General features: G+C 41.3%; 1 protein-coding gene across 2 annotated transcripts in view; it reads right to left on the bottom strand.

The window, feature by feature from the left end:
- Positions 1-440: 440 nt before the first annotated feature.
- Positions 441-24,391, bottom strand: part of LOC134347831 (calcipressin-1-like) — a 97,549-nt gene continuing 73,598 nt past the window's right edge. The window contains exons 1-4 of one of the 2 annotated variants that reach the window (XM_063050299.1): positions 22,835-23,074; positions 5,939-6,112; positions 3,528-3,699; positions 441-2,115 (exon numbers count right to left, since the gene is read on the bottom strand). In XM_063050299.1, the coding sequence (XP_062906369.1) occupies positions 1,940-2,115; positions 3,528-3,699; positions 5,939-6,112; positions 22,835-22,918 (606 nt within the window). In that variant the 5' untranslated portion in view covers positions 22,919-23,074 and the 3' untranslated portion in view covers positions 441-1,939. Of the gene's footprint in view, positions 2,116-3,527; positions 3,700-5,938; positions 6,113-22,834; positions 23,075-24,391 lie in introns of those variants that run through there. The other variant, XM_063050298.1, reaches the window with a different exon arrangement.

Raw genomic sequence — 24,391 nt, 5'->3', positions numbered from 1 at the left:
TCTATTTTACTAAGCTCCATGTACCTATCCAGGTGTTAGGGAAAGTAATACAATTCAGTTGTGACTATGTAGAGATTTAACACACTTATGCAACCATTGTGGGTACCTTCATTCTGTTGGCTGACTGACAACAGGGCAAGGAAAGGTTAAAAAAAAAACAAGAGATTCTGCAGATGTCGGAAATCCACAGCAACATGCACAAAATGCTGGAGGAACGCAGCAGGTCAGGCAGCGTCCATGGAGAGGAATAAAGAATAGTTTTAAGCTGAGATAATTTATCAGGACTTGAAGAGCCCAGGCCTAAAATATCACCACTTTGCTTCCACAAAGTTTTAAAAAAAAAGGTGGGATACTTTCTTAACTAGCATGCTGATGAGGACTCGCAATCGGTTTGACACAGTTCAATCTATTTTATAAAAACAAAACAAACACTTTGTACTTAAAGCAAATGTATTTATTTGTAAACATCCCATCTGCCCAATTATTCCAATCTGTACAAATATGAACAATATGTACAGCAGACAGATAATAATTTAATTTTACTGATATTACATTTCTAGAGAAACAGCTCAAAATATTCTAATATTACATAGGATGATTGCGCTCTGACGAGACATCATAAATCAGAAATTTGTTACTTTCACATCAACATAAATAATCTACGTTTAGCTCAAGTAACCAGTATTTCAGGCCAGGAAGCAAAGTTATATGGAATCAGACTGTAACTTACGTTTTACTCCTGCAATCAACAAAATGACCGTCTTATACTTCTGAATACACAATTATTGATTTGACAATATAGCCACGTGTCTTTTATTCACAAACAAATGTCCACTCCAAAAGTCAAATTGATAAGCAGGAGTATTTGGACACAAACAAAACTATATTCAGACTTGATTTTCATACCATTCTATCTAATAATTGTCTCTGAGAGTTGATCTTCATTCTGGATTATGAAGTGCAATAACTATTCTCATAATCAACAGCTCTTCATGATGTGATGACACTTTGCAGTGCACTCCCTCACTGCACAAGTAAACTAGCCAGAAAGAGGAACATACCACTGGTATCCAAATCTAACTCTGACATTAGAAGGATAAACTGAAGTGGAGTTGGTCATGCCTGATTAATAATGAAATAAACGGTGAGTCAGTTAATTTAGAAAACATAAATGCACTTCTAAAAATTGCCATACAATATTATGTGTTTTACGACATATGATTAGTCCACGGGTATAGGTAGCTACGTTGCAGAAGATATGCAGAAAGATAAAGTGCAAGCAAGACTGTTGCCAATTATCTTTATAATCATTGTGATGCAGCTTAAGAGAATGCTTACAGTATGTCACGAAGCAGATAAAAGTTTCAAAGTAAAAAAAACAACTGATCCTGGTAAGTGGTTGAATTAACTTATGAAACAGCTACTGTTTGCAATTCAGTTTCCCTGCTTAAGTCTTGAATATGTCACAATTCACACGCTGGGCTCTGCTAGAAGGGACTATTTTAAATATTGTAGCAGGCCAATCTAAACACCACAAATAACTACAATTTTGCAACAATATGCAAATAAAGTATAACAGCAAAAACATGGTAGACACCAAGATGACAAGATAGACAACGAGAAAAGATCCGTGCCAACTGCTGGCGCTACATTGTCGTGTGTGCCATTACCACTGCTGCTTACTCAGCTGATCTACCTGTCCTCATTCAATACCTTTGCAGTTTAAAGTACACGGTTACAGCAGAAAATAATGCAAAAGCATTGATACAGTACAAATTTCCCATATTTCTGCCTATCAACACACATACAGTTATGCATTTGGGAATTTTATCTTTTCCACAAGTTATACTGCAGTCCAGTATCCCCATTATAACTCAGTAGTGTGGTCATTCTCTGTATGAGGAATCCAAATGCAAAGAAATGGATAAAGTTCAACATTTCACTTCGAGTGGCTGGCAGTATAATCTGGCCGTCTAGTTTGAATGATTTTTGGTTTGGGTCGATTCTTCCCATCTTCCTCCTCCTGTTCTTGCTCCAGCTCAGGGTCGCTTTCACAGACATGAACAACAACACTTGGCGTGGTATCAGTGCCGGCATGCAATTCATATTTCTCCCCTGTAAGGAACACAAAAAGAGTGCATCTTAAAAGACAAAGTGCCTTATTTCTTTTCAACTTGATTTTAGATTATATATATAGTATATCCCAATGTGTTGTAACAGGTCTAACTTGAATTAAATTCTGCTTGAATTAAAAAACTTGGAACTTTGCTCTCCTGCCCTTTGTAAAACTTAGGTTCCAAAATTGAAAATGTTTGGTGGTCATCAACTATTTTTAAACTTAAACTGATCTTGCCTCCTCTCCTTTTCAGTCTTTACACATCTTGTGTTATAGTACTAAGTAATTTCAGCTTTGTCCAGCAGTTTTGAGTATTCTTTATACATTTGTATTCTAATCTACACCTGGGAAATTAAGACCAGAAGACAAAGGAGCAAAATTAGGCTGTTCAGCCCTTCAAGTCTGCCCTACCATTTGATCATGCCCAATTTATTCTCTCTCTCTCTCAACCTCATTTGCACCCTTACTAAACAAGAATCTTTCAACTTCTGTTTTAATAATGCCTAATGGCTCACAATACTCCCAAGTGCAGCCTGACCAATGCCTTATATCTTTGCTTTTACATTTCAGTCTTGCAGAAATGGAATGTTAACATTGCACTTGCTTTCCTTGCCACTGGCTCAACCGGCAAGTTAATCCTTAGGGAACCCTGTGCAAGACTCTCAATTCCCTTTGCACCTCATTTCTGTATTTCCTCCCTGTTTGGAAAATAGTCTACACCTTTATTCCTTCTACAAAAGTGGATGACCATACACTTCCCTACGCTGGATTCCATCCGCCACTAATGGACATCATGCTTCCTGTGAATAAACAGGGGAAGAGTTTCCCTATTTCCAATTTCCCTCAGGATCAATAAAGTATGACTATGACTATGAAGAGACTTGGGACAGGTCTGATGAGGGCTCCAGAGTTTGCCGTTGGTGGGGGTGAAATCAGATAATCCAAGCAGCAGTATGAATTTTTATTCCATCAGTCTCGACTCACCTCCTTTCTACTTATAAGGTACTCATAAATCTCTCTCCATTTCCCCTTGACTGTTTCCAGACCAGAACCATCTGTATCCTGTCTGGATCAATTAGCCCCTCAAATATTACTAATGATCTAGCCCAGCCATCTCACTTTGTAAGAATGTTCCTCTGTGACAAAGAATTTCCCTTTGCACAAACACAGGAAACTGGCTCTATTGAAAAAGCCCTGTATTTGCATTTTACACAAAGTGAATACTTGTAAACAAATTCAGACTATAAATAGAAATATTTGATATATACAGTACACCAACTTATTACAAGTCAATTTAAAACACCATCACGATTGTAGAAAATCTTTAAATTGGAACATCACAATAGAAAATACTTAATGAGAGAAGGAAGCTTCATTTTTGACAATCGCTACAAGGTTACATTGGAATTACCTGGTCCCAGTTTGGAAATTGCATATAACAAGTCATAGTTTATAACTGGAGTGGCATCCTCTGCTTGCTTCCATCCAACGGGTGGGGACGCTGGTGGGGAAATGAGGAACTGCTTTTCTGGATGAGGTGGAGCTAGGTGTGGGCTACCTTTACTGAAAGCTTTGTTCTGGATCTGAAAAACAAACTACCTGTTTAAAAATTCAGCCTTTATATATAAAAAGAAATTATACAGTATTGTGTAGAGCTCCAACTTAATATATTGAAAAATGTACCCAAGGGATCAAAGTGATATATCTATGCCAGAAATAAACTGTGAAGTAAAGTGGGTGTTTATTAATTACAGAGGTTTAGGTTGAAATTTCTATCCATCGCCATGTTGGTTGTCAGACAGTCTGGTCTGCATAATAAGATGCAAACAGCAGTAACATTGATTTGATGGCATTTATGTGATGTATAAAAGACCCTGTTAACCATAATACTGGCATTTCCTCAGATGGAAATGTTTGCCAAGTCAAAATAGAAACACAGTGGATTCTGGTTAACTGGGACACATTGGAACCAGTGCATTTAGGTCCAACTAAACAGCTGCCCTATTAGCTGATGTTTCATGGAAATAGCTAAAAAGGTATTTAAAAAAACCTATTATCTGAGTAACAAATTGTTCTGTATTTCATTTAAATACATAAATTATAACACAACCAATACTACTATAGTACTATAAAACTGTATTAATTCCTAATAGTTATTGATGGAGGAATTCATTCAGTGTATGCTGCTGTGTTCTTTTGATTGACTATAAATGTGTAAAGTCAGCACAGGTAATGGATAATGGACCACAATGCTTTTGACGATTGCGTCCTCCAAATCCTCAATTATTTGCAGTTCCCGACTTGAAGTGGTTTCATTTTCACTCCTGGCCATTTCTGGCATCTCTGAGCCTGAATGCTTGAAACAGCAATGAGCAAGTTTCTGAATTGTCTTACTGCTCATTTCTTCCTATCTATCAGTGACAAAATCACTGCTTTCTGAACACAAACACACAAATGCACATGACTGACGCCAACTAGAAACTGCTTGGCAAAAGTCTCCTGTCCTAATTAAGCAACATAGTGTCCCAAATATACAAAAGGAATCCTCGCTATTTTTGTGATTCGTTTTTGTTAAGAGCTGTACCAAATAACCGGCTGTCCTGATTAACCGATGGCCCAAATAACCAGGGTCCACGGTGCATTGTCAATCCTTCACCAGTCACTGGGTCCACCTCCCTGATAGCAATATGGGTCTACCCACATCTCAGAGACTGCATTAAAGAGTTCAAGAAGGCAGCTCACCAACTACTTTCTCTAGGGCAATTTGTGATGGGCAATTAAATGCTGGTTCAGCCTGCAAAGGCCAGATCCCTTGAATGAAAATAAAGAAAACCAAGTAGCACATTCATTGATACTGAATAATCCATTACTGCTTCAAATGTCATTACGTTCAATCACTAGGCAGGAAATCTATCCATTTACTTGCAGGCTCCATGCCTTTCATGTCTATTTACCATTCACTTCACTCTGACCCATCTTCCTCACTACTCTTTCACTGCAGTTCTGCTTGAAGTGCCTCATAACTTGTCCAAAGAGGTTCACTGTATTTCTCTTTAATTCCACAACTTCCTTGGCTCTGCACCCAAAATGACTCCCCAAGGCTAAAGATACACATGTACCAAAGAGTAATGGTGCAGAAAATAGTTTGCAATAAGCATGCTTTAGTGTTGACTTGACAGTAATTAACAGTTAGCCACTCTAGCAAGTCTAAAATTCATTGTAAGAGTCTCAGAAATCCTTCTAAACTCTACCAACTCTAGGAAAACTCATTATCATCATTAAGTGCTGTGTCATATGACATGGCAATCATGATCTTTGACCATGATTGCTCTTGGCAAGTTTTCTACAGAAGTGATTTGCCATTGCCGCCTTCTGGGCAGTGTCTTTACAAGACGGGTGACCCTAGTCATTATCAATACTCTTCAGAGATTGCCTGGTGTCAGTTGCATAACCAGCACTTGTGATAGGCATCAGCTGCTTATACAGCCATCTACCACCTGCTCCCACGGCTTCATGTGACCCTGATCGGGGTGCTTCATTTTGCCCAAGGGTGACCTGCAGGCTAGCGGAGGGAAAGAGTGCCTTATACCCCCCTTTGATAGAGACACATCTCTACCCCACCACCCAACCAGGAAAACAAATGCATCCAAAAACTGCACCTCCATTTCAGTTATCCCCCAAATGAAATTTAATCGCAAACTAAATACATTTTCCACCTCTAATTTAGAACAGTGCCCTCAATAAAGCACAAGAGAATGGAGGTTCGTCCGATGCATTTTATCAATTACATTGTTAAAAAATCATGACTGCAGAAACAAGTACCTGTGCAAAGTACAGTTTCATTTTCTTCCCATTAAATTCAGTTTCATGAAGTTGAATTCTGGCCTCTGTTGCAGCAATAGGATTGCTGAAGTTGATTCGAACTCGCCTGAAGCTCTTAAAAAACTGGAAAGTCACATTCTTGTCATAGACCCTGAATAACGTCTCAAAGTCATCCTGCAGAAAGAGATAATCAAAGATCTGTCAGTCTGCAAGTACTTAGTGGCAAACTGTGCAACTTGAATTTTACTTTTAAAATTACGGGGTCCATTCCCCTCACAGAAATCTGAAGGTGAAGTAGGTTCTTAAGTAGGTGTGGCACAATTGCAAGACTGACTCAATCATTCTGCAGATGCTGGAAATCAAGAGAGCGAGAGCGAGAGCGAGCAAGAGAGAGAGAAAGAGAGAGAGACAGTCACACACACACACACACACACACACACACACACACACAGTGTTAGAGGAACTCAACAGGTCAGGCAGCATCCACGGAGAAGAATAAACAGATTGACATTTTGTGCCAAGATCCTTCATTAGGACTCAATTGTGTGCGTGTTACTCTGACTTATTCAAATAGAGATTAAACCTTCTTACTGCCCTGCCTGTTCCCGCCTATGTTTCGCGCAGTTTTTGCTGGTGGCTTCCAAAAAGACCATGTAAATCTCATAGGGAAAAGGGGAGACCAAGCTCGCATTGATAGATACATTTAATATCATTCTGTGCCATTGTTCTAAATGTGTCTGATACAGAAGTACACAGAAATCAGAGATACTTCAAGATTTGGCTAGGACAGAACTCCATTTGCGCAGATTTAGCTGGCATTCCCCTCTGTGGGGGTGGAGAGACTGGCCCACGGCCAGGGACTCTAGCGACACCCAACGTATAGGAACAACTACCAAGCTCAACTGGTGGCTTTGGCTTTTGATGAAAGCGGCACCATGACGAAGGTGAAAATTGAGGAAGTGAGGCCGGAGGCCAAAACACTGACTGTGACGTCAAAGAAGTTCATTAAAAAGGCAATGACTCAAGTATTTTCAGGGTAAAATATTTAGCATCTTGTATCAATACTCAGCATCAAGTCTTAGTACCTCGAAGGCAAAAGTAGAACAATGTGACGCATACACAAGTGCTGTTTCCTTCCTGGATTATGGCGTACTACATCTCCAGGAGGGGGAAAAAATTAAATTCATCTAACTTAAACACTATTAAGGATAATAATCAAAAAGTGTCAATAAAGTTTATTAAAACAAGTAATTCTACCTACTACATTATCAGGCAAAAGTTGACATCAATTGTATTGGGATTCATGACTAAGATCTTGATCAAAGCAGTAGGTCTCAAAGAATGTTTTAAAAAACTTTTAGAGGGAATATTAAACCCGAGAGGTCAAGAGACCCGAGGCATTGTTGCTTGGGTAAGCCTAATGGGGATGTGGCATTGCAGGAACAAAGCTCTCAAGAAGTTTATAGAGTTAAAGGGGAGTGAATGCGATGGGATTCAAACACAAGGTTGATAATTTTATTGAAAAGGGAAATGTTGAGAAAGGAGACAATGCATTTTGTTAAATATCTGGGTTAACATAAGCTATGATCTGGGCAAGAGCTCTGGGTAGTCTGCGGAAGGACCGCAAGGAAGGTAGTGGATTAACTGGGAAAGGGGGTGCACAAATACAACACAAAAGTAGCCAGAGTCAGAGTGGCCCAATATTCTGATGCTCACTATATTTTTTTTTAAAAAAGAAGTTCATGGCCAGAACATTTTCAGTAAATATCAGAGATTCATGTCAATTCTAGATCATTTCTTTTCGCAAGGGATATTAACTAGTGTGTGAATGCCATAATTGGGGCCAACTCAACTCAAATTAAACCTTTGTTTGCTGCCATTACACTTGGTAGCGTAGTGGTTAGCACAGTGCCAATGACTGACCATAAGGAGTTCGTATGTTCTCCCTGCGACCAAGTAGGTTTCCTCCCACATCCCAAAGACCTACCAGTTAGGTAGGTTAATTGGTCATTGCAAGTTGTCCTGTGTTAAATAGGTAGGTTGCTGGGCAGTGCAGCTCACTGGACTGGAAGGGTAGTACTGTATCTCTAATAAATAAAAATTAATACGCTGTACCTTGAAAGTGAAGTACTGATTTAGCAAGCTTTTTTTATTTAGAGATATAAAATGTAACAGAAATACAAGTTGCAATTCAGTCTATTCTGCCCATTCATTTTATAAGCAATCACGGAGGTCTCAAAACTCAACATCCAAGACTCACGGAGTTAAATACTTCTTCACTTAACCAATCCTAGCCTTCACTGGCAACAATTAAGCCACACTTCTGACCCTGTATCCTGCATTACATCAACACACTGACCAGATGCCTCCCTACTATGACAAACACAAGACCATAAGATATAGGAGCAAAAATCGGCCATTTGGCCCACTGAGTCTGCTCCACCATTTCATCATTGCTGATCCGTTTTCCCTCTCGGCTCCCATCTCCTGCCCTCCCCGCATATCCCTTCATGCTCTGACTAATCAGGAATCTATCAACCTCTGCCTTAAATATATGCAAATACTTGGGCTCCACAGCCACCTATGACAACGAATTCTGGATAAGGAAATTCCTCATCTCTATTCTAAAAGGCCACTCCTTTGTTCTGAGGCTGTGCCCTGTGGTCAAAGACTCCCCCACTATAGAACACATCCTACAGGGAAAAAATAACACTTGTTTTTTTTAAATTTAGAGATATAGCATGGGACAGGCCCTTCCAGTCCAACAAGCCACGATGCTCAGTAACCCACCTACTTAACACTGGCCTAATCACAGGACAGTTTACAATGACCAATTAACCTACCAACAGGTATATCTTTGGAATGTGGGAGGAAACCCACATACCTTACAGACAGCGCTAGAGTTGAACACCCAGAGTTGTAACAGCATTGTGCTAACTATTACATTACTGTGGTGCCCTCCTCTTCTTACATTACCAACTGGGATCTGCAGGAATATATGGCTGGGTCAATGGTTTGAAGAGAAGACAAAACAAAAAATCATTTGTGTATCCAGATTGCAAATCCACTCCCAGGCAAAACGGTGAATGGAACTTTCCGCTTTGGCTCAGAATCTAAATTTAGACTACCTCCTTTAAGTACTGTTTTTTCCCTAAAAATATGTAGTTTGTTAAAAGCTTGGTTGGAAACAAGCAGCAGCATTGTGCCAAAAAAAATTCAAACCACACACTTCCTTGTAACTGGTATGCCATTAGCAAAATTGCAGCTCAGTTAATGCACATGTACTGCAGCTCAGTTAATACAGCATAATATCTGACAGTGTTAGCTGTTAATGTCATCAGATCCTATTTGGGAACCTTATCTAAAGGATGTACTGGCACTGGGAGGGGGTCCAGAGAAGGCTTACTAGAATGATTCCGGAAATGGAAGGGTTAACGTATGAGGAGTGTTTTATGGGCTTGTACTGGTTGGAGTTTAGAAGTATAAGGTGAGATCTCAATGAAACCTGTCAAATTGAAAGGCCTAGATACAGTGGATGTGCAGAGGATGTTTCCTATAGTGGGAGATTCTAGTACTAGAGGGCACAGTCTCAGAACAAAGGGACGTTCACTAAAACAGAGATGAGGAGGAATTTCATTAGCCAGAGGGTTGGGAATCTGTGGAATTCACTGCCGCAGAAGGTTGCGGAGGCAAAGTCATTGGGTATATTTAAAGCAGTGGTTGATAAGTTCTGAATTAATCCGGGCATCAAAATTTACAGGATAGCAGGAGAATGGGGTTGAGAGGGATAATAAATCAACTATGATGGAATGGCGGAGCAGACTCAATGGCTGAATGGCCTAATTCTCTTCCCACTTGTATGTATTATGGTCTTAATGTTCCTGTTCCAATTCATCCCATGTCCACTGTGGGACAGATTCAAAGGCAAATAACAAAACAACTTCAGGAAATGTGCACGCACACAAGCTTTTGCCATCACTTCAGATCTCTCATCTCATTAGAGATCAGAACACTGGAAGTTAGTCATCAAATTGCACTGAGTAGTCTTGCTGCCAACATTGGTTTGCACCAGAAACTGGAATGGATTCCACTAAACTAATACAATCAGTTGTCACTTTAATAGGTACAAGAGTGGGACCTGGTGTGGTCTTCTGCACCTGCAGCCCATCCACTTCAGGGTTTAACACATTGTGTGGTCAGAGATGGTCTTCTCCACACCAACATTATAACATGTGACTATCTGAGTTACTGTCACCTTCCTGTCAGCTTAAACCAGTCTGGCCATTCTCCTCTGAACTCTCTCATTAACAAGGCATTTTCACCCACAGAACTGCCACTTTCTGGATGTTTTTTTTGTTTTCCACCCATTCTCTGTAAACTCTAGAGCATGCTGTGTGTGAAAAATCCTAGGAGATCAGCAGCTTCTGAGATCTCAAACCACTCCACCTACCACCAACAATCATTCCACAGTCAAAGTCACTTAGATCACATTTCTTCCCCATTCTGATATTTGGTGTGGACAACTAAATTCTTAACTATGTTTGAATTGCTGCCACACGATTGGCTGATTAGATATTTGCATTAACAAGCAGGTATATAGGTGTATCTAATAAAGCACCTAGGAGCAATACGGGGTGGGGTGGGGTGGGGTGGGGTGGGGTGGGGGAGAAAACACACCTGTGCTCCATCTTCATACGAGGGGTGATTGATAAGTTTGTGACCTAAGGTAGGAGTCAATTTTAGAAAACCTAGTACATTTATTTTTCAACATAGTCCCCTCCGACATGTACACACTTAGTCCAGCAGTCGTGGAGCAGACAGATCCCTTCTTTTTAGAAGTGGTCCACAGGAGGGGTGGTTGGTAAGTTTGTGGCCTAAAATAGACAGCGATGAGTTATTAACTTCAAACTTTCTGCATAATCACTCAAAGAGTTGAACTGCACGTGCATGAACGAGAGCGTTTTGGACCTCCAGGTGGTCTGCAGCAGGGGTGATTGATAAGTTTGTGGCCCAAGGTAGAAGGAGACGAGTTATACAGCTCTCGCTCCATGCACATGCAGTTCAATTCAGTGAAAATGCAGAAAGTTTGGTTTCTCCTCATTCTACCTTAGGTCACGAACTTATCAATCACCCCTGCTGTGGACCACTTTCTGGAGGTCCAAGACGCCCACTTCTACAAAGAAGGGATTCGTATGATCCACGACTGCTGGACTAAGTGTGTAAATGTAGGAAAAATAAATGTGCTAGGTTTTCTAAAATTGACGCCTTCTACCTTAGGCCACGAACTTATCAATCACCCCTCATATAGAGTGCCACGAGACTGGAGTGTAGCGGTCAGCACAATGCTTTACAGCATTAGCTGGAAGACTAGGGCTTGATTGCTGTCACCGTCTGCAAGAAATTTGCATGAGTGGATTTCCTCCAGGACCCTTGGTTTCCTGTCACATTCTACAGGCATGCGGGTTAAGGCTAGTGAGTTGTGGGTGTGTCATGAAGATGGAAGCCCAGCAACTTAGCTTTGCAGTTTAAAACATACTCTATTTGACTAAGCTTTAGCTCAGCTCTCCTGATATCGGATGAAAGGTCTTGGACCGAAATATCCATCTTTATCCCTTTCCCTAGATGCTGCCTGGCCTGCTGAATTCTTCCAGCATTTTGTGTTACAGAATCTGCAGAATCTCATGTATTTCTGATATCAATTCCTTTAGTTTGGTATTAAAATTTGATTTCCATTATCCCTGTAAAGGACAATCCCATGCTTTCTCCTGGTTTCAACGTGGAATCGGTTTAAATTCAGTTTTGGTGTATTGATTGGTATTTGTGATTACCAGAAACCTAGTGAATGATATTCCTGTAATGGCAGGTGACCTAAAAGCTTGTAAAGAGGGCAATATAATTAGTGGAACAGACTCAGTGGTTTGAATGGCCTAATTCTGCTCCTGTCTTATGGTCTTACAATGTAGTACAAAAATACCAGAGCATTTTGGGAACTCAAAACATCCTCAGTAGTCTGTAGCCAAAGTATTGTTCTGAAGTTGAATTGCTGCTGGACTGTCAGAAATACAGAAAGTACTTTCATCACAATGAGGCTACACAAAGAGATTAAGACCATAAGATACAGGAGCAGAAGTAGGCTATTTGGTCCATCAAGTCTGCTCCACCATTCAATCATGGGCTGATCCAATTCTTCCAGTCATCCCCACTCCCTGCCTTCTCCCCATACCCTTTGATGCCCTGGCTAATCAAGAACCTATCTATCTCTGCCTTAAACACACCCAATGACTTGGCCTCCACAGCTGCTCCTGGCAACAAATTCCACAGATTTACCACCCTGACTAAAGTAATTTCTCCGCATCTCTGTTCTAAATGGACGTCCTTCAATCCTGATGTCATGCCCTCTTGTCCTAGAATCCCCTACCATGGAAATAACTTTCATTCTCCTGAACTCCAGGGAATACAGCCCAAGAGCTGACAGACATTCTTCAACCTGATGATACTAAGTTAATCTGGTATAACATCAGAGGTAAATATCAGCGACGTTCCTCAAGGTTGTTATAGGCGGAGGGGAGGTAGTGGGGATAAGCTCCCACTACCTAATAGCGTGCATCTCAAATTTCCTCTGAGAACTAGGTCCAGCTCCAGGCCTTCTCACATGTGACTTAGCTACCAAGCCCAGCAGAAGCATTTCTACTCACAGGAAAAGGAGCAAAGGTGGGCTACTGATGCCTTAAAACTAGAAGCTTTGGGCTGATGGGGCTTATCAGCTGTGGTTGGCAGCTCATCTTGAAGAAAGAAAATGCTGGTCTCAAACCTCTGCTTCCTTGCGGGAAGGGGAAGGGGAACGCTTTGGGAGAACACCACGAGGAAAAATCTGGAGCTGGAGTCCCTAAGGCAGTCCTACGTTGAATTCAACACTGACTGGCAACTCCTCTAAACTGTATCAGTCTCTGCCATTCCTTTGGATTCATCATCTGCACAGGCAACAGTATCTTCTCCGTATCATAGGGCCTTGGCTTGGGCATCAGGTAGATAGCCAGGGTACAACACCTATAGTCGAATCTGATTAACAGAGGGCCATAGAAATATTAGCCAGTGCACTGGGGAGTTGGTCTGACCTTTCTCTACTGTACTTTGCAGCAAGTCAAACAGAAAAAAGGCAGAAGATTTCCCTTTGTGTCTGCACTAACTTTTGAACAAAGTCTGTCAGAAAAAAGTCATGTGAAGGTAAACAGCTTGTGCAAATAAAACTGGCTGACTCAGGAGGTCATCACAAGTCCAAGCTGTCAGAAAACCAGCACACCTCAGGGATAAGTTTCAGCAGAGATATGTCGCAACCTCTTTCCCCTGCTGCTGACACTGGGTATTAGGATGGCAATAAGACCCAAACACACAGGTGATTACATCTGTCATTCATCCCGGCTAATAGAGGTTTAATCACCTCCTCAATACAAATGCATATAAAGCTTCTTGATGTTACTCTGTATGCTTGGGGCAATGCCCAGAGTTATTTTTATATATAAAATGGATGTCAAACCAAGTGTGAAACCATGTGATGGTAAATAGTATCAAGGGATTAGCTTTATTTCTTACATGTTCATCGGAACTAAGTGAAATGCTTCAGTTTCTTCAAATTAAACCAGCAAGGACAGCCCACAAGTATCACCATGCTTTCAATGTCAACATAGCATGCCCAAAATTCACAAGGAGGAGCAGGCACTCAGCTGATGTGAGGAAGACCCTAGCCAGGGTCAACCCGCGTAAAGTCTGGAAACATAACTGGCCAGGTGCTGAGGGGTAGTCAACTGAGGTTCTGACAGACATCTTCAACATCTCTGGAACAGTCCGCTATCCCGCAAGGCCTCAAAGCAGCCACCATCATCCTGCTACCCAAGAGGGTGTAACAGTAATCTGCCTTCAATGACAAATGACCTGTGACACTGACCTCAACAATAATGAAGTGCTTTGAGCAGCCAGCAATGGATCACATTAACTCTCATATAGCTGCTACCTTGGACCCTTTCCAGTTCACTTATTGCTTAAGTTGGTCCATTGACAACGTTATAACCTCTGGCTTCCGTTCCATCCTGTCCCACCCTGGCAGATAGAACCTCATACACCAGGATGCTGTTCATAGACTTCAGCTCAGTGTTTAGTACAATCATCCCTCTGAAGCTGGCGAGTAAACTGTCCTGATTGGGTCTCAATACGTCTCTGTGTAACTGGATCCTGGATTTCTTGACAGAAAAACCATCGTCAGTCTGTGTTGGCAGAAGCATGTCTAGCTCCATCACACTGAGCACCCCAGGGTTATGTGCTAAGATCACTGCCATGCACGCTGCTGGTGCAAGATTACATTGCTAGATCCAAATCAAATTGAATCAAGTTCGCTGATGGCACAACAGTGGTTGACCTCATCAACAACACTGTATCAGGAGATGGAGCAGCGGCTTGTAGAATAGTGCGACCACAACTCGAGGCTCAACGTGGACAAAACCAAAGACACGACTGTGGACTTTAAGGTGGTGTAGCTTGACCACTCCTCACAGCGCATACACAGCTAGAAGCACCAAGTTTCTGGGAGTGCACAAAAATGGACCATCTCATCTGGTCCCTCAACAGCACCTTTTTAGTCAAGAAAGCAGAGACGCGTCTCCACTGCAAGGAGGTTGAAATGAACGAGCTTCTTTGCCCCCATTATAACCACTTTTTAAAGGAGTAGCACTGGGAGTGTTCTGACCAGCTGCATCAATGTCTGGTATGGAAACTGCAAGGCATCAATCTGCAAGATGCTAAAAAGGATTGTGAGAACTGCTGAGAGGATTATCAGGGATTCTCTTCCACCCATTTGAGATATTTATCAGGAGCACTGCATATGCAGGGCCCACAGCATTGTCAAGGATCCCTCTCACCCATTCCACAATCTCTTTGACCGCAACAAACAGGCAGGAGGTACCGTAGCATTAGGACAAGAACTGTTAGGATGGGAAACAGCTTCTTCCCTCAGGGCAAGAGACTACTGAACTCACTGCCACCATCGGGGTCTCATCATTTATGGAGCACCAGTAGTGTTACACTGCTTACTTTTAAACTTGTATCATAAATGCACCTTCAGTTAAATGTTAATCTTCCAGAATGTACATTATTATTTGTTAAGTTATTTGTGGTAATATTACTTTGTGTTGTGTGTGAATTATATACCTTGCGTTGCGCACCTTGGTTTAGGACATCACTGTTTCGTCTGGTGGTATCATGCATAGTTGAAAGACAGTAAACTTGAACTACCTCTAATCTCTACGTCTTTGGAATGTGGGAGGAGACCTGAACATCCGGAGGAAACTGATGCAGGAAGAATGTGTAAATCCTTACAGTCCGCGGTGGGAATTGAACCCAAATTGGCGAAATTAGTGCTCTAAAGTGATAGGCTAGCCGCTATGCTATTGTACTGCTCATACGGAAACACAATAATAAAGAATTATTCTCACAATAACCAGGTCAGAGGGTATTTAGTGAATACATATAATCTCTCCCTACCACTAAGACTATGTTATATATCTAGACCATTATTTTTATAGAAAGACAATATGTAGACTGATCTGATTGACAATTTAATATGGAATCACGGAAAGTTATTTACTTCAATGAACAAAGAAAGTTACACACCTTGTGTTGTGCACCAATCAACACTTGTGCACCTCAGGGGTGTGTGCTTAACCCACTGCTCTACTCGTTCTACACACACGACTGTGCAGCTAGGTATAGTTCAAATACCATCTATAAATTTGCTGACGATACAACCGTTGTTGGTAGAATCGCTGATGATGACAAGAGGGCATACCGAGTGAGATATGCCAACTAGTGGAGTGGAGTCGCAGCAACAACCTGGCACTCAACGTCAGTAAGATGAAAGAACTGATTGTGGACTTCAGGAAGGGCACGATGAAGGAACACATATCAATCCTCAGAGGGATCAGAAGTGGAGAGAGTGAGCAGTTTCAAGATCGGAGGATCTAACCTGGTCCCAACATGCAGATATAAAGAAGGCAAGACAGTGGCTGTACTTCATTAGGAGTTTGAAGAGATTTGGTATGTCAACAAGTACACTCAAAAACTTCTTTAGATGTACCGTGGAGAGCATTCTGACAGGCTGCATCACTGTCTGGTATGGGGGCATGGGTTACTGCACAGGACCGAAAGAAGCTGCAGAAGATTGTAAATCTAGTCAGCTCCATCTTGTGTACGAGCCTACAAATACTCAGGACATCTTCAAGAAGCAGTGTCTCAGAAAGGCAGCATCCGTTATTAAGGACTTCCAGCACCCAGGGCATGCCCTTTTCTCACTGTTACCATCAGGTAGGAGGTACAGAAGCCTGAAGGCACACACTCAGCCATTCAGAAGCAGCTTCTTCCCCTCTGACATCTGATTCCTAAATGGACATTGAACCCTTGGACACTACCTCACTGTTTTAAAAAAATAGTTATTTCTATTTTTTTCATGATTTTTAATCTATTCAATATCTGTATACTGTAATTGATTTATTATTTTAGTTTGTTTCGTTTTCTTCTAGATTATGTATTGCATTGAACTGCTGCTACTGCTAAGTCAACAAATTTCACATCACATAATGTGATAATAAACTCGATTCTGATTCTGAAACTAGTTTTTAAAATTTTGAGCAATAAATAGGTGATGTTCAGCATGAACTAATTACCTTCCTATACAAATCATCAAAAGCTAACTTGCATCTATAACCCAAATTTTTGAAACAGAAACATAGAAAACCTACAGAATAATACAGGCCCTTCAGCCTGCAAAGTTGTGCCAAACATGTCCCTACCTTAGAAATTACTAGGCTTACCCATAGCCCTCTATTTTCCTAAGTCCAGACATCTTATCAAAGTTGTATGAAGCAGAGGTGAGACTGTGCCTAATATATAGTGAACAGGTCTGGTCTCATAAGAAACAGCAGGATAAGGCCATTCATTCAGTTTTTCACGCCTTCTCTGCCATTTAATATCATGGCCAAGTCCTCATCTCAGTGACACTTTGCTGCATTCACACCAGATCATTCCATTCCCTTAAATATCTCTTTGCATCTTTCTCTACCCCTTGCATCTTTCTGTCCTTGCCTCCCCCCCATAACTTTTGCCCTGTATCCCTCCTCTTTCTCTAGCTTACTCAGTAACTGAGTTTCAACTGCCCACCAACTTAGAAAATTTCAAAGATTTCCCATTCTTTTGGGCGAAAACATTTTTGCTCATTTCAGATCTGATTTCAGATGGCCCCTTATTTTGATCCTACAGGACTTGCTTCCAGATATTCCTGCCAGAGAAATACCACCTACATCTACCCTGTCAAGATTCACAAGAATTTAATGTGTTTCAAAGAGGTCACCTTCTATTCCTCCAAACTGGAATCAATGAGCCCATGTTAGTAAATATTCCCTCAAAGGACAAAAAGTGCTGTCATAAATGGTGTTTTAAGTTTTCTTCCCCCCACAAATTACTCATTGTTTGCTTAATATCTTTTGAAGTTGCTGCTCAGTCTACTTAGGCAACTCTTATCTCATACCTTCATAATTTGGTTAGTTTCAAAGATCAGCTTGATTTATCAGAACATACAGTGAGATGCATTGTTTGCATCAAATCAAATCAGCGAGGACATGCTGGGCGGCCCACAGGCGTTGCTACGCTTCTGGTGCCAGAACAGCTTGTAGGTCTTTGGAATGTGGGAGGAATCCTGAGCACTTGGAGGAAACGGGTGCAGCCACGGGGAGAATGTAGAAACTCCTTACAGTCAACAGCGGGAACTGAACACCGATCAACGATTGTGGCACTGTAACGTATTGTGCCACCCAAATAGTAAGAAACTAGTATCTGATTGGATTAAATTAATTCACCAACCCACGTGCTCGGAATATGGACGAAAACTGAGAGGAAACCTACTCAGTCACAGACAGAATGTGCCAATTTCACACAAGTATCACTGGAGATGTGGACCGAACCTGGGTCAATGGAGACATGAAACAGATACTGAATGATCTGTACCATTGTGCCTTAAATGTGCCATCATGTGAGGCAGGACTAAACTTTTCTTTGGAGTGGAGGAGGTTGAGGGCAAATCTGATAGAGGTTTATGAGATAATGAGAGGCATAGATAGAGTAGACAGGAAGCATCTTTATCCCAAAGGTAGATATGTCTAATACAGGAGGGCATGCATTGAAGGCGAGGGGGGTAGGTTCAAAAGGGATGTGAGGGGCAAGTTGTTTCTCCTCTCTCTCCCACAGAGTGGTGAATGTCTGGAATGCATTGCCTGGCATGGTAAGAGACGTTTAGATAGGCACATAAATGAGGAAGATGGAGGGATGTGGACATCATACATGTAGGAGGGATTAGTTTTTGGGGATTTCTAAATTTTCGTTTTAGCTGGTTCAGCATAACATTATGGGCCGAAATCCTGTTCCTGTGCTGTTCTGTTCAATGCTCTAATTAATGACATCCTGACACTGGCCACTTTCTGAAATGGTTAACAGACATCTATTGGTACTTTTTGCCCATGTATGTTGTTACAAATATACTTTCATTTAAAAATGGTATTTATTTTTTTTTTCTCTGCTCCCTCCAACAGGAGTTACACTATGTTTGTTTGTTTCTGATGAACTCTGGTTATTATTGTCAATGTCCCTACACTGCACTATAATTTCCCGTTAACATTTTAAAATTCCCCTGAAGAGAACACCCCCCCACTCCTTTTCCACCACTACACCTACCCAGATTCCAGTAAAACCTCTGCAACACAAAAGCCACCTCTTTCCCCCTAGCACTGACCCCAAAAAAACGAAACCCAGTTTCCTATCAATCTTTGAACTGAGCATTAAAACTCTGACGATACGCTAATTTGCAAGTGGCTTAAGCAGTGATCCCATGATAATTACCTTGGTAATTTCTCCTTTCTAAAAAAAATTGACTAGTTGCTCATTTTCCTTCAGCAGGACTTTACCCCATGACTGTGGTTTCCCTACAGCACACACAAATATATATATCATCTACTGCTCTGGTGTTGGCCAGCCCAGAGATGTCCTGGCACTGGAGAAACACAGTCTTCAGGCTATCTAGTTCCCTATCATCACACGATTCCTTGTCATTCCCAAGTCAAATCGTCTACCATATCTTGGTGAGGTCGTCGTTCACTCACCCCTCTTGCAATCTCTGCCTGTCTACTTATGCTATAAGAACCCTGTATCCACTGGACAAGTGCAACAGGGTTCTCATCTTTTGTATCTCCATACCATTCACTTAGTCAAATCTCTTCTATCCTTCCTGACCACCCAGTCTTACAGCACTTCATCCAAGGGGTTGACCAGTCTCTTGGAACAAAGTGCTCTGACTGCTTCCTCCCTCTCTTGTGCATTATGGCATCCAAGTTTCTAACTGAGCTGAGTTACTCGAGTTGTAGGTACTCCTTGCAATTGTAAGCACATGAATTATAATAATTTCCATCGGCTCCCAGTTACTGCAGCTGAAATATCTCACCTGCCTCCCCCAACACCTGAGCTCGTTAGATATCTAGTCAGCTTGTTGCCCCCGTCTCACGGAATGTCTTTACTCAAAGTTCAAAGTAAATTTAGTATCAAAGAACATATGTCACCATAAGCCTCCTTTTTGCATTCACATGAATAAAAATACAATAAAATTTATTTAAAACTATACATAAACAAAGACTGACTAACAATGTGCAAAAGACAAATTGTGCAAAAAAAGTACTGAGAACATGAGTTATCGGGCCTTGAAAGTGAGTCTGTAGGTTGTGGAATCAGTACAGAGTGGAGGTGAATGAAGTTATCCAGGCTGGTTTGGGAGCCTGATGGTTGTAGGGTAATGATTGTTCCTGAACCTGATGGCGTGGGGCCCAGGACTCCTATAATTCCTTCCCAGTGGAAGCAGTGAGAAGAGAGCATGGCCTGGATGCTCAACAAATACACGCTGTGTGTGTAAATACAGCTCTCTCCCTCTCTGAAGGACATTTGTGATCGAGGGCATACGACAAAAGCTCCATTAGATTGATTCAGTTTTTGGTTGCAAGCGGGGGACGAGGAGGAAGGTTCATCCCATGAGGAACAATGGGCCCACACTCTCAGGTTCAGCAGAATTAGAGGTCATTGCACAGAAACACTCCCAATTTTTTTTTGGAGAACTCGAAACGAGTAGATGAAATGATGGCTTTTCCTCCAGCTGGTGATTTTGAACCAGGAGTCACAGTCTCAGAACACTGGATCAGCTTTTAGAAACATAGAAAACCTACAGCACAATACAGGCCCTTCAGCCCACAATGCTGTGATGAACATGTACTTACTTTAGAAATCACCTAGGGTTACCCGTAGCCCTCTATTTTTCTAAGCTTTTTTCTTGACGAAGTTGGGGGGAAAAAAATTGGCTGTATCCAAAAAGATAATGAATCCTTGGAATTAGCTACCCATGAGTGCTGTGGAGGTTTAGTCACTGTGTATAAATGTCCTTTCTTATAAAAACAGTATAATTTTTGCTTAATTTACTTTGCCTTTTGAATACTATTAAGTATATGATGTGGCTGCAAATAAGCTTTCCATTGTACCTATACATACATGTTGTGCACATGACACTAAACTCAACCGTGACTAGACAGTTATCGGGGGGGGGGGTGTTACTGGATATTAAGGGAATTGGTTAGTATAACAAAGCACATTGAAATAAAAGATTAGCCACGGTCTTACTGATGTAGGCACAGGGCCTGTATGACTTGATCTTGTTTTAATATTCTAGTGTTATTTCGCCCATCACTATTAAATAAATATTACTTAGATTGGTGGTGTTGTGGATGGCGTAGACTGACTAAGAATACATCAGGATACAGATCCATTGCAGATATGATTCAAGGATTTAAAGTACATTTATTATCAAAATATGTATGCAGAATACAACCCTGTGATTTGTCTTCCCACAGACAGGCAAGATATAGAGAAAATCCTGGAATGCATTTAAAGAAACAGAATATATAAAACAAATTAAAAGAATCCAGGCATATTCAATTCAATTCAATCTACCTTCATCATTTGTTATCTGCAGACCGCCCTGGACGGAGAAATGGCAGATGGAGTTTAGCTCGGCCAATTGAGAAGGGTTGTACCTTGGTGGGTCAAATGCAAAGAGGCAATACACTACTACGGGCAAGATCATTATCAGTGTTGATCAACAGACTGAACTTGGGGTCCAAGTTCACAGCTCCCTGAAAGTGGTTCCACAGGTATTTGATAAGGCGGTTAAGACGGCATATGGCATGCTGGCCTTTATTAGTTGAGTATCTGAGATCAAAAGTCAGGATGATAAGTTGCAGCTTTATAAAACTCTGGTTAGGCCATATCAGGAGTACTGCACACAGTTTTGGTTATCCCATTACAGGAAGGACGTCAAAGCTTTGGAGAGGGTGCAGACAAGGCTTACCAGGATGTTGCCTGGATTAGAAGGCATGTTTAATAACAGTTTGGACAAACTTGGGTTGCTTTCTCTGGAGGGGTGGAGGCTGAGGGGCGATCTAATAGCAGTTTATAGGATTGAAATGCCAAACACCAGACTACATTTATTTAAGGTGAGAGGGGGTAACTTCAAAGGAGACAGTGAGGAGCACTGGGGGTAGTAGCAGAGGCAGAAATGGACTTTAAAGAGATGATCAGATAGGCACATGAATGAGTGAAATGGAAGAATATGGAAACGTGTTGGCACAAGGGATTCATTGTCTTTCAATTACTAATTAATTGGTTTGGCATAACAGTGGGCTGAAGGACCTGTTCCTGTACTGTATTCTATGTTCCCTGAACGATTCACCCAGCATGTACACAAGAAAAAAAAAGTTGGTTATTTCCTAATGGACATTTTGGCTTCATGTACACCAGTGTTAAGTTCCAATTGTCAGATTTAGTCATGGCAACTTCTAGCTTCACTTTCAAATGGAAAAAATTCCTTTCACAAGCACAAAATAATAAAATTTGTTCACATTTCTGATGTATCAAAATCAACATCAATACACACTACAAAAAAGATGCAACACATGAAATTAAAAGTCAAACTGTAACGAGGTTAAACCAGCATTACGTTTATACCCCTCAGGATATTTTCAATGTAAAATAATTTTTAAGCCAACGTACACAAATCTTTAAGCTAATTTTAGATTTACTCAGGGAACCTATTCATAATTTTTTTTTACTGGCAAACATCTTCAGCTACATTAACAATTTAAGTACTGATGGTTTTATTTTGAATGGCTCATTTAATGAAGCAAGCTTCTTCCTGGGGGACAATTTTAACAGGATATTCCTATTTTCTTGTCATCTCCTCGCAAATACTTAATATTCCAACAATCACTATTCTGCACTTGTAGCGTAGCCTCTTTTCCATGATCAGTACATGACCTGAAACCAATGGGCAGTTCACAATCCATTGCAACCTTGCGCCTCAATTTCACAAAAAGACATTACTTTGTTTTCACATAATAACCTCTCCAGCAGCATCAAGACAAAATTCGCTATCTTCGTGCACAATTCCATCTTTTCCCTAAAATGTACTAAACTCATAGGAGCACAAGAAAAGAACTTTGCAACAGAGGATCAAACTCTGCAGTTAGCCCTTCATCCCACATCGGTGATGGGCAGAGTGTTAAGAAGTCAATGCAAGATATCCCTAACATCAGTTTCCAACAGGAGTGCACACTGAATTAGCGCGTGGCGTACAAGTTAAATTCCAAACATTCTCACTGCCACTTGTATCTATCAGGTCCATTAAACCAATTCCGGATCAGCACAATAAATTGAAACTAGACTGCCAACATCGAGCTGTTTTCTTGAAATATAGTTAAGCCCACTCCTTACCCGTAAATCACCATCTGTGAAAACTTCATTGTCAGGCAAACAAGCAATCAGAATCCTGTTGCACTTAAGGCTTTGCAGATGCATGGTTTCGCTGGTCACAGCTTGAATAACTGCAAAGGAGTTTCAAGGCTGTTGATCCAATGTGGTGGTTATGACTTACAAGCTGCCGTGCACTACTCTGGCTTATATAGACTTGAGTGATTACCCTCAGGAGATTTCCAGTGTGAGACAGCAAATTCTTGAACAAAACCAGCAAGTTCCAACTGGGACAAAATGAACTTCGAATGGAAAGTAGTGACATCAGCACTCGGTCAGATATCTATGCTAATCAGCTTGGCTTTGCACGGGAAGATGGAAAAAACAGCTGATGCTGCCCGGCAGCTGTGTTATCATTGGTTCTGCACATAGTTTCCATCAGCAGTAATTCCATTTAACACCCACTTGATTTCAATGGCTTGCCTGAGATGGAAAATTTTACACTGTGAAAGGAACGGTTAAATAGTAACAGAACTGACTCATTAAACTGTGAGAAGATATTAGGAGGGAGTGATAGAGAAGGTAAAAAGGAACCCTTTGATCTCCTCTGCTCTCCCTTCCCATTCACACCACCACCTGAACTTAGCCACCTTTACCAAAACCGAAAATAAGCCGTTACCAACATTGCCTGTTCCATTTATAAATTTCACAGAATTGATTGGCCAAAAAAAAATCACGCAAAGGCACTATTATGTTACTGTTAGCGGATAGCGACTGGCGATCTGCTGTATGTGAAGGGTGTCAGATCTTAACTATTCTGCCAGCTCCAAATCACGTTTCAGCCAAGGAATATTAAACTTCTTTTGGAGGCCAGTAACATCATGTGGAGATTGCGGAGGCATTAGCGATGATCTTTCAAAAGTCGATAGATTCTGGCATGGTTCTGGAAGACTGGAAAACTGCAAAACTGCAAATGTCACTCCGCTATTTAAGGGGGCAAGGAAGCAAAAAGGAAATTATAGACCTGTTAGCTTGACGTCGGTGGTTGGGAAGTTGTTGGAGTCGATTGTCAAGGATGAGGTTACAGAGTACCTGGAGGCATATGACAAGATAGGCAGAACTCAGCATGGATTCCTTAAAGGAAAATCCTGCCTGACAAACCTATTACAATTTTTTGAGGAAATTACCAGCAGGCTAGACAAGGGAGATGCAGTGGATGTTGTATATTTGGATTTTCAGAAGGCCTTTGACAAGGTGCCACACATGAGGCTGCTTAACAAGATAAGAGCCCATGGAATTACAGGAAAGTTACATACGTGGATAGAGCGTTGGCTGATTGGCAGGAAACAGAGAGTGGGAATAAAGGGATCCTATTCTGGTTGGCTGCCGGTTACCAGTGGTGTTCTGCAGGGATCAGTGTTGGGGCCGCTTCTTTTTACATTGTACAACAACGATTTGGATTATGGACTTGATGGCTTTGTGGCTAAGTTTGCTGATGATACGAAGATAGGTGGAGGGGCCGGTAGTGCTGAGGAAACGGAGAGTCTGCAGAGAGACTTGGATAGATTGGAAGAATGGGCA

Source organism: Mobula hypostoma, chromosome 6, assembly GCF_963921235.1.
Source record: "Mobula hypostoma chromosome 6, sMobHyp1.1, whole genome shotgun sequence".
NCBI classification, from domain to species: Eukaryota; Metazoa; Chordata; class Chondrichthyes; order Myliobatiformes; family Myliobatidae; genus Mobula; species Mobula hypostoma.
Note: the sequence above shows the minus strand (reverse complement) of the source record. Positions and strands in the feature narration are given on the sequence as shown.